The sequence below is a fragment of the Strongylocentrotus purpuratus genome, unplaced genomic scaffold, assembly GCF_000002235.5.
Source record: "Strongylocentrotus purpuratus isolate Spur 01 unplaced genomic scaffold, Spur_5.0 spur5_scaffold_12, whole genome shotgun sequence".
Classification (NCBI taxonomy): Eukaryota; Metazoa; Echinodermata; class Echinoidea; order Camarodonta; family Strongylocentrotidae; genus Strongylocentrotus; species Strongylocentrotus purpuratus.
The window spans coordinates 4,607,528-4,619,037 of record NW_022145597.1 but is presented as its reverse complement, the minus strand read 5'-3'; the positions used below and the strand labels follow the sequence as shown (position 1 = coordinate 4,619,037).

General features: G+C 39.4%; 1 protein-coding gene across 1 annotated transcript; it reads left to right on the top strand.

Moving 5' to 3' along the window:
- Positions 1–676: 676 nt before the first annotated feature.
- LOC115922579 (alanine--tRNA ligase, cytoplasmic-like) lies at positions 677–6,948 on the top strand. The gene is made up of 2 exons (XM_030981646.1): positions 677–820; positions 6,604–6,948. The coding sequence occupies exons 1-2, from the start codon at positions 689–691 to the stop codon at positions 6,751–6,753; spliced, it is 282 nt and encodes a 93-aa protein (XP_030837506.1). The 5' UTR covers positions 677–688; the 3' UTR covers positions 6,754–6,948.
- The last annotated feature ends 4,562 nt before the right edge of the window (positions 6,949–11,510 follow it).

Sequence of the window (11,510 nt, the reverse complement as noted above, 5' to 3'; positions counted from 1 at the left end):
TTGTACCGAGATCCACTTTGATCGTATTGGAGACCGTAATGCTCGTGCCATGGTCAACATGGATGTCCCTGATGTACTGGAGATCTGGAACCTTGTATTCATGCAGTCAACAGGTAATTCATGATGTTTACATATACTGTGTTATACCTAGAGAAACAAAGATAATAGTGTTCCCACTTGCTTGTCCTGCACTAAGTTAGAACATGCAACCATAGATCACAACAGTGTTGAAGATCTTATGCTAAATGTACATCCTATGATCTCCCATGCTGTGGGATGTCCTGAATCATGCTTTTCTAACAAGTCCACAAAAGAATAAAGATTTTTTAATTATCAGTCAACTGTTAATTTCAAAACTGAAGTATTGCTTCCAGCTGCAGTGTATTCTCTATATTTCTCAAAGGGTATTTGTAATAGTACAAAGACATCACTTCTGAAATGTCAAAGTAGGATTAGAAGGATGTTAGTTTTATGAATGCAATAAAAACATGCAATCTTCTTTAGTTTTGTTTTTTGTAAGAAATGATTTGAAGACTTCAAAATGCCTAACTTTTTAACTTTTGTACATACATGTTCCATCTACTGAAAAGCTTGCAAGTGTCATGTGGGGGAGGGGGAATATTGAGCATGAAACTGTCACCAACACTGATCAATAATACCCTCTATTTGTAACAGAGAATCTGATGGTATGCTGAAGGTTTTACCAAAGAAATGCGTTGACACAGGCATGGGTCTGGAAAGGATTGCTTCAGTCATTCAGGGCAGGTCATCCAACTACGATACTGATCTCTTCATGCCAATCTTTGATGCCATCCACAAGGTGAGTGCTGCAGTTCTACCTGCATGAAACCAGACGCCATAAGGCAGGCGCGGATCCAGGATTTCTTGGGGGGGGGGGGGGGGGGAGGCCCAAATTTAAAATTATGCGAGACAAATATTGGTACCTAATGGTGACCAGCAGTGACTTAATGGGGGGGGGGGGGGAGGGGTGGGTGCAGGGAGGGGCGAGTTTTCCCCTACCTCCTCTGCGAAGTGCGGAAGCTTCGACATTTCAATAAATTATTAAAGAAAGAAGGCGATTCGTTGTACCGTTCCCAAAAATAAGCCTCGTCTGAATTATGTTTCCCCCCCCCCCTCCCGCGCAGAGCGCGGAAGCTTTTACGTTTCATTAAATCATTAGAGAAAGAAAACGATTCGTTTCGTCGTTATCGACTCTTAAACTTCAGTTCCCTCTCCTCCCACGCGAAGTGCGGAAGCTTTGACGTTTCATTAAATCATTAGATAAAGAAGACGATTCGTTGTACCGTTATGACTTTTAATCCTTGTTTAAATTCAGTTTCCCCCTCCCGCGCGAAGCTTTTACGTTTTATTAGATCATCAGAGAAAGAAGACGATGTCGTACCGTTCTCGACTCTTAATCCTTGTCTAAATTCAGTTCCTTCCCTCCCGCTTTGGGAGGCTTCAACGTTTCATTCAATTATTAGAGAAAGAAGACGATTCGTTGTACCGTTCTCGAAAATAATCCTCGTCTGAATTTAATTAAGTTATACCCTCCTTCCCCCACCTTCCTGCGCGAAGCGCGGAAGCTTTGACGTTTTATTAAATTATTAGAGAAAGAAGACGATTCGTTGTACCGTTCTCGACTCTTAATTCTGTCTGAATTTCAAAAATGTTCTTTGTCTACTCCCTTTTCTTCCTACATCCTCTTCCTTTTCACTCCTCTCTTTTTTGGGGGGACCACCTCACCCCCCCCCCTGGCTACGCGCCTGCGGTCAGATGAACATATGTTGATACCTTGTCCGCCCCCGAAAGCTCAGGGGTTAAGGCAATAATTTACGGTCAGATTAGCATTCAGGGGTCCGCCTTAGGGCCCTAGGTGGGGTCCAGGGGGCAGAGCCCCCGGAAGTTCAGGGGTTTTAGGCATTTAATTACGTTCAGATGACCATTATTTTGATAGCTAATTGTGACACTGGCAGGTCACTAATTGGCGTGGGGTTCAGGGGGCGGAGCCTCCGGAAGCTCAAGGGTTTTAGGCACTCAATTACGGTCAGATGAGCAATAAGGGGCCTGCCTTAGGGCTCTTGGTTGGGTCTAGGGGGCAGAGCCCCCGGAAGCTCAGGGGTTTCAGGGAATAATTTTCCTGGTATCGCATCGCAATTTGCTATGCATTTTTGCATGACTGCTATACAAAATATCTTTTGTGTAGCAGTTTTCTTCCATAGAAATGTACAGAATTTCATTTGAAATATTTATCCATCGGCTGAAATTGCTAATCAAAAAATTTGAGGAAAATTATTCCCTGGGTTTTAGGCGTTTAATGACGGTCAGATGAGCATTTTTTGATACCTTATTATTTTGTGATACTGGCAGGACAATATTTGGCGTGGGGTCCAGTCCAGGGGGCAGAGCCCCCTGAAATCAGGGGTTTTAGGCATTAAATTACCGTCAGATGAGCACCTAAGGACCCGCCTTAGGGCCCTAGGTGGAATCCAGGGGGCAGAGCCCTCGGGGGTTTTAGGCATTTAATCATGGTCAGATGAGCATATTTTGATACCTCATTATAATGTGACACTGGTAGTTTACTATTTTGTCTTTCTTGCTCTCTTTCTTTCTATTTCTCTTCATCATATTTTTCAAAAAAAGTGGGGGGGGGGGGGGGGGGGGGGGGGGGGGCTCGAGGACCCCGATCCCTGCCGTTCCGCGGGCCCTGACATGTAGGCATCTCAAGAAGCATTTTCTTGCCTGGCTGTAAATTTAGGAATTAGTCATTCCCAACAAACGCATAAAAGAGTATAATTTACTTAAAAGTGAGGAAAAATCTCAGAAAATTATGTAATTTCAGCGTTATTTGTAAACCATCGTTATGGAATAAGAACTAAACCATGTTTGAATTTTATTTCCCCAAAGCCCCCCCCCCCCGATCTACACCTTGTTGGCGGGAAATTGCAACTGATATCCCTTAGGACCCTTACCTTTCTTCATTCTCTTTTTTTCTTCTTTCCCTTTCTCTCCTTTCCCTTTCCCTTCCCTTCTGTCTCTCTCTCTTTGAGGTTTGCTGGGGGGGGGGGGGGGAAGGTCACTTTGGCCCCCATCCCGCTCCACACATTGTTGGCGGGATTAACGCAACTGATCTCCCCTTCTTTTCTCCCTTTTCTTTTCTTCTTCCTCTTTTTTGTTCCCTTTTAGCTCTCCTCTTTCCTTTTCGTTCCTCTCTCTTTTTTTTTTAGCGGGGACGGGGGGGGGGGGGGGGGAGGCAACAGCCTGAGAGGCAAGTCCTCCCCCCCCCCCCGATCTCCCTCTTTTCTTTTCTTCTTCCTCTTCTTTTTTCCCTCCCTCTCCTCTTTCCCTTTCCCTTCCTCTCCTCTTTCCCTTTCCCTTCATTCCTTCTCTCTCTCTCCTTTTTTTTTTTTTTTTTTTTTGGTGGGGGGGGGGGGACGAGCAGGCCCGCTCGGCCCCCCCCCCCCTGGATCCACGCCTGCCATAAGGCTCATTCCCATGTGCGGCTGTGCCAATGTTTTTGTTTGTGTGTACTAAATTAATGGCAAGTAAGGATGGAAAAAGCAGCTGCGCACAACAAAGGGTTCACCTGTACTCATTTATCTTTTTGTTTCAATTTCAATCTATTCATGTTTCCAACAAAACATTACAAATCAATTATAAGCATTTAAAATGAATGTAGAAATACATGTTGGAAACAGAGGGGTCCACTAAAAATTAAGCTATGCTTGTACATGTGTGAACACCTCATGAGATACTAAATTGTGAAGTGCAGTATGCTCAGATCAAAACACCCACGTTCACCACAGCATTTGAGAACAAGCTGTATGTTGCATACCTGCCAACCCTCCCGCATTTTCCGGAATATTCTGAATTTCTGGAATTTTAGGACCTTAAAATGCGGAATATGCCGCATTTTGGAAATTTAAGCCGAATTGGGCTTGTTTTACCATTTGCCGCGATTTGTGTGAGAGCTCTCGTATAGTATACTGTGTGTGTTGATGGCTGCAGAAGCTCATTTGGCTTGTAATGACGGTTTTGCAGCGTATTTGTGCCACTGATCTCTACCGTAGAGATCAGCATATATATATGTGTGTGTGTGTGTGTGTAGCGCCTGGCCTGGCATGAACGCTCCATACATGTACACACACACACACACACACGCGATAAATTTTGAGCGAGCGGGTTAGCTTCGACGTGTGATCGTGAATGGGTTACTACACTTGCAAAAGTTTGTCAGTTTTACTTATAATGTCTTCCAATCCCAAGGAATACGCTTGCTTGATGGATTCATGGAGTTTACCGTACCGTACTGACTTTTCAATTGTCTAATCCAGTATTTGGAAGAAGTGTGTCAGGACTTGGTATACAGAGTGAACGCACGCTGCAATGCGGTACTGGAGCTGAGTCAGTGCCAGTGGAGTTGGGCAGCAATGGCGATGCGTACCGTACATGTACTGTGTATAGTTTGATCAATGCATGTCAAATGTTGCCGTAGCTGAGCTGTGTTGGACAATCGCTACACCGAATTGAATTGCATACCTGCCAACCCTTCCGAATAATCCGGAATATTCTGTTTTCTGGATTTTTAGGACCCCAAAATCCGGAATATTCTGTTTTTTCAAAAAAAATTCAAGATTTTTAAATTTAAAAAAAAAAAAAAAAAATAATAATTAGACCTATTATTGTATCCCCGGCAGTATGCCGGTGGGGTACTTTGGATTCAGCAGCGTTACGCCGCCGCCGCCGCCGCGTCCGCGTCCGCCGCCGTGTCCGCCGCCGCATCCGCCGCCGCCGTGTCATATTCTTGTGTGCGCTCTCACTGCCACATTTCTTGATGGATTTCCTTCAAATTTTGTATGGAGGTGTATCCTGGTATAATCTACATACCTCTAACTTTTGGTGATGCTGCCCCCAGTGTTCCGTCTTCTATAGGGTACAAGGCCATATTTCTGTGGATGGTTTGTGTGCGCTCTATAGGCCACATTTTTAAAGGGATTTTGTTCAAATTTTGAACGAAGGTGTATCTTGGTATAATCTACAAGCCTATAGATTTTAGTGATGCTGCCTCCAATGTTCCGTCTTTTATAGGGTCAAAGGTCATATTTTGATAGATGTCTTGTACCCTATTGTTATATAATTCCATATACATGTACCTACCTCAGTTCCACCTTTCATATCCAAGTACAAAAACACCTTTTTCAATTATGTTCTCTATTACTAAATCAAAAAAACAATGAGTGCTGAGTGGCAGAGTGATCATAATATTGCATTTAATTCAAAGTTCATACTCACTTTAACCATGTTCCAGCAAAATTTGGGCTTTAACTATTTTTTTTCAAGTCAGACTTTTCTTTTAACTACATACATGTGTACTTAACCGCATATCTTCATCCAACTTATCCTAACTAAAACTTAACACTGCATGTACTTAGTTTACAAAGACACTTCTCTTTTCAAGTTTACATTGCTTTTAACTTTTTCAGTTGATCAAAAAATTCTCCTTCAAGTTAAAATCTGTTTTTAATATATTTTTCATTATTATTTTGATTAACATTTAACAACCACACATTCCATTACTAAATCTTCCCCATCTTGCAATAGAAATTCTTTAACCACTTTTGTTTCCAATACTGACTCTGTATAAATGGAACTCCTTTTTTCATCAATTGCACCATCTTTTTCATGGGTTCAATTGTTATATTTTCTTTGCTGTTTTGCATGCACTCTGCCAGTCACATTTTTCTACAGATTTCTTTCAGATTTGTATTAAGGTTCATTATAGTTTACTATAGACCTCCACAAATTTGGTGCTGCTACCCCCAGTATTCCATCTCTTAAAGGGTCAAAGGTCATATTTAAAGGAATATCTTGTGTCGCTATGCAAATCATATTTCTTTCAAATTTTCTATAAATATGCATCATAATCTGATCTACACACCTATTGTTTTGGTGATGCTGCTCCTAGTCTTGACAATAGTCTGAGCCACTTGCGGCAATCTCTACGTCATCCTTTTGTTTCACAAAGTGGAGAGGGAATCTTTGTCCCTCCTTCCACATAAGGATAACACAAAATCGCTGCCACTGCCGGGGGATACATTCGCATTGCGCGGCAATACAGATTGCGATATTTCTAGTTATTATTATTTTTTTTTTGGTCTTGCTTAAGCCAAATTAATTTTGTTTTATCATTTGACGCGATGTGAGAGTTCACGTATTGCGTGCGTTGAAGGGCTGCATGATTGAGCAGCGAATTTGTTTTCGCTTTTTTGCAAAGATTTACCGCGTATTGCCAGTTACACTGCCGCTGCATGTGCGAACGCCTGTTAAGGGTACAAATTTCTTATTTTCGAAGACATACCGTGCTAAAATTTCTTAATTCTCGTTTTCAAATGTTGGCAGGTATGTATGTTGCATGGTAATTGCAGCTTGTACCTTAATACAGCTGATCTTCGTTATGTAATAGTATTTTTCACTGATAACGTTATTTATTACACTTCTGAGCTCCTATTCACTTTACCTTTTAAGGTTTGTCTATTAGGAAAATAGTAAGATATTGAAATAAAGAGAGATGTAATATAATTTGTGTTCTCTTACTTTGTTCAGGCGACTGGAGTGCGTCCATACACAGGGAACGTTGGAGCAGATGATGTTGATGGTGTAGACATGGCTTACAGGGTAGTGGCCGATCATATTCGCACATTGACCATAGCTCTCTTGGACGGAAGCTGGCCAGATAATGTTGGAAGAGGGTGAGTCCTTTTGAATGGATTTTCTAGCCCTCATTTGATCCTATTACAGTCTAATGGTTGGCAATACCTTACATGCCATACATTAAAATGACCTAAAGTTTGGTTCTATTTAACAACACATGGGATACATAATACATAAGATGGAATTTAAAAAACCTTTTTAACACACATATTTATGCCTTAATAATAATAATAATAAGAATAATATTTTGATGTCTCTGCTACAGCCTAGCCGGAGGCATTATGTTTCTGGTTGTCCGTCTGTCCGTACGTCTGTTCTTGTGATCACGTTATCTCAAGAACCGATTAATGGATTCCCGCCAAACTTTGGGCATGTATGTATCTTGCAGAGCCGATGAAGTGATTAGATTTTGGGGTCACGAGGTCAAAGGTCACATTGCTCATTATGTATGCAAAAACAGCTTGTGATCACACTATCACTAGAACCGATGGATGGATTAGCATCAAACTCTAAACATGTATGTATCTTGCAGAGCCTAAGAAATGGCCAGTTTCGTAATGTATTCACAGACCTTTAAATCGCATTACGTAATCGGATGGTCGGTCAATCAAAGAACTCGTGTTGCATAGCAGCCTACACTCTGAGTGCATACAATACATGACTGTGTTTATTTATTTATTTAAAATGGTTTATTTCATTCAAAAACATTCGCGGCCCGAGAGCCGAATTGCAGTTTCTTTTACAAAGTATACATCAATGACAGAGTAAAATTACACGTAAAACATTATGCATGGTAAAATTATGGTAGTAAAATTGGAATTCTTTTGTACATATGATATATAATTGTAATTGTGCTTTAACGACCTTGGCAAATTGCTTGGTACATGTACAGAAATTCGAATTGTATTACCATATTTGCAATAAAATTATATATTGAAATTATACAATATATGAATAGTAATACATTTTTTATATTAAAAAAAATTAAATGCTTTGGTTTGAAAATGCATAGCCAGATGGGTAAGGTATGGTTATGGTGTTTTCTTCAATAACAGAAACAGAGACAACAACAGAAACCAAATCCAGGAATTATAAAATCAAATAGATGCTACAATGATTTAAACAAGTATACATTGTAGTTAAAATGCAGAAAATTTTGTATTTGGGCCAATTTAGTAAAAGGTACATGTAGAATATTGCATAAAAATAAGATAAGTTTCGCATAAAAAACATGGATAAAAGGTTGCCATTGTAATATTCGATATAATGTGCATCATCTTGGGAATTGTTAAAAAGTCAAACAGAAATTTTGTACAATTAAATCTGATTTAGTTTAAAAAAGTAAAATTCTATAGTAACATTATTCAAAAATGCATTCACATGTCACCCTTTTATTTAGGAAGTTATATCAGAGAAATAGACAGAGAGAGATGGAGAAAGAGAGAAAGAAGGAGAGTGAGAAAAGTAAGAGAGAGGGGGGAGGGTGGGAGAGAGATAGGGAGAGAAAGAGAGATAGAGAGAGAGGAGAGAGAGGGAGAGCGAGAGAGAGAGAGAGAGAGAGAGGGGAGACAAAGAGTGAGAGTAACAAGACAGAGAGCTAGAGAACAAGGAAGCCATGAAGAGGGTCTCCTCGCTCCGCAGCACAGCACTGACATAGAGGAGAAAATAGGGGTAATGAGAGAGTGAAAGTAGTAGAGAACAATGAATGTGTTCGTCGAAGGTGAAACTAGTAATTATTCAGTACTATGAGCGTTTAACAATCTGACTAGATATGGCAACGGACTGTTTCTATACCGTGTCGTTTTGCATGGCATTTCAGTGAACTTGCTTTTATTTCTCAGATTTCGAGAATGGGAGTCCCCACGTGTTTGGGGTAGCCAATGACTAAACTTTGACCCAGGCTCGAGCAGCTTCTTTGCAAATTTGAGGCACAGACATTCTCTGCGGTCACTCAAAGAGGACACTTTACACAGTTTGCAAGGTGTGATTGTATTATTTGCTTTCGCTATTATGAGAAAGAGAGAGAGAGAGATAGAAGAAAAAGGAGGCAGTTTCAAACTTGAATAATAAATATCTTTGAGATGTGATTTTGTTCCACATACATTTGATCTTGAAACTGAGTACAAATTTGGACGTAGAAATGAAAGAAGTGATAACTATTTTCTACCCGTTCGCACACCAGTCACCTCTGCTTGCAGAAGAACGTGCGTGCGCGTGCTTACAACGTGTACATGTACGTGTAGGCGCGATTCACATTTTCATAATGAAAACAAATTTACGGATTAAAAAAAGTTTGTGAAACGCCTCGATACAAATTATTTCAAGGCGGACGAGAAACGGCTAACGAGAAGCAAGCACAGTGAACACAGAATCAATGTTATTAACAAAAGTAACGAGAAATAATGATAATAAAGGTAATAATGGTGACACTATAAGTTCTTTGTATTGATAAAACAATATTTATTAAAAATGTCATCCGTTGACAGAGAACTAGAATAAGAAGGATGAATAATGATAAACAATTAATTTTGAGTGGAAAAAATGAAGAAAAACAATGAGCAAGGAAGAAGAATGTGTGAAGTAAAGATTGATAAATAATGATAGAGCAATGGAAAAAAGGAGTAATACAAGTAATAATAAAAAAACACTTATGATAGCAAGGAAGAAGAATAAGGATGATGAATAATTTTATTGTTTAAAATAAGATTAGAAATTAAAGATAAAGGTTAGTTCTGGTAATGCGATTGCATTGTGAAAGAAAAGGTGTGGAATGGATCAGAAACAGTTGATCATGTAGCTTGTAATTATTGGTGTGCACTGCAAGGTTCTGGAGTCATCAAAATCATAATAAATTTGGCCGAGTCTTGGTAAAGTAACAAGCACTGTACACAGAAAGCTATATATGGGACAACACACATGGTGTCGGGGCTAGTTCTACCTTGATTTCCTTGTCTTTCTTTGCTCATTACTCAGCCAGTATACATTTTCTTCCAAAATTGTTTGGCACATGTCATTTATTTGTACTCTTGAACATTCAGTGTAAGTTTCGTTTGATTCTGTGAGAATTAATTTTTTTTTTTTTACCAGAACTGGAGTTTATCTTTAAGTTTGATTATCATAAAATAAAAGTTAAAAGTATTATAATTATGCCGGACCTTCGTTATTCAAGAAGCAATTATTATTATTAAAAAAACGATTTTAAAAATAAATTTTGTTATTACATTTTCTTTTACTTTTTGTTTGTTTAATATTTATATATATTTTCTTTTTGTTCAAGTTGGTATGTTGTGTCTTTTTGCGTCGGTTTGACCTGTAGTCTAATAACACACGAGTCGCTATCTGCCGAGAGCTAGAGGGGGGATTTTAGTCGAGCTTTTCCAAAGGGCCGTCGGAAAATATTAGTCGAAAGTCTTCAAAACTCTTAAAAGCCTTGAGTTTTCGACGATCATAAATGCATAGTCTGCCATATTCTCTACTAGATAATTGAATTCATCATAGATCCCAAAGTCAGGAATATCGTCAAACATAAGGGAGGTTTGTAACTATAGTTCACTAAATGAAAATCCTGCCCGTTGTGATTAGCCACACACACTCACGTCTACTGAGTGACACGGGCCCCGTAGGTCAGGGGCTATGGGCAGGCTAATGTACGCCACTACGGAACCTAATTTAACGAGTCTTTTCTCGGGTGTATACCGTGGTCAAAACTCCTCTTTTTCTAAGAAAATATTGCAGCTGCCTGAAACTCAGCTTGTTGAATGGCAAGTTGCGAGATATTTCCGGCCGAAACAGAAATTTATATATATAAACTCAGTTTGATAGAAAGATATGAATGAAATTTAACAGCAAGAACCGACAGTCTAATACAAAATGCACAGATTCAATATAGCGGTACGGCAAAGCTTGACCGACCTAGTTACTACAGCAACCGCGCATTACGTAATCGCCGAAACTTGCCCATTGATTAGATTTTAGGGTCATGAGGTCAAAGGTCAAAAGTCATGGGGCCTATTATGTACTTTGGTTTGTAAAATCGCTCTGTGGCGGAGGCATTACTTTCGACTGCGCGCGGTCTAAGTTCCAGGCCTATATGATAGAATCCTATGAAAAGAGAAAGAGAGAGAGAGAGAGAGAGAAAGAAAAGAGTCCTCCAACAAAAAACAAAAATAATAAATATAATGATGATGATATTAATTGTTTAAAAAAAAAAGAACAAGAAAAGAACAAAGAAAGGATCAAATGATCATGAGTCGTAGCAGTTAGTAGTCTATGAGCAAAGAATTAATTTGGGTATTGGATTCATGTCTGCAAAAGAGCATAGTGGACAGAGTGTTGGTCTTTAAAAGGATTAACCTGGGTTTAGTGCTTGTATAAGGTATTCTTTTTAATTACTCAGTCTCTCAGACAGGACTAAAAGCTGTTGATTCCTCAGAGCTTCAGAGAATAATAATATACATACTTCATTAGCTAATCGTTACATGATCCAAGCTTGAATTATTAAGGCATATACAGCTGAATTGGCAGTGACGTGAGGGCAATTGTTCTGATATGTTCATTTGATAGTTCTGTTGTGGGAAGAGCATTGTGTAGTAAAACTACCTTACTTCAAATAATAAATCTGCTTACCGTAATATTCCAAATTGTAGAAGAATCTGAGTACAAATCAAATTTTGATTTGTATGATGAAATTGCATTTACAGATGTTGCGTTTTTCTCCCCTTTCAATTTTTCAGAGCGTATCAAGCACTCAACTTCAAGCATGAAAATCTGTCGCTGATTCAACCCTGATTCGTGGCGCC

Excerpts from the sequence above, each read along its gene's own strand:
- LOC115922579 (XM_030981646.1), top strand. The coding sequence starts at position 689 with ATGCTGAAGGTTTTACCAAAGAAATGCGTTGACACAGGCATGGGTCTG. Across the intron at positions 821-6,603 it reads TCTTTGATGCCATCCACAAG|GCGACTGGAGTGCGTCCATA; the intron begins GTGAGTGCTGCA and ends TACTTTGTTCAG.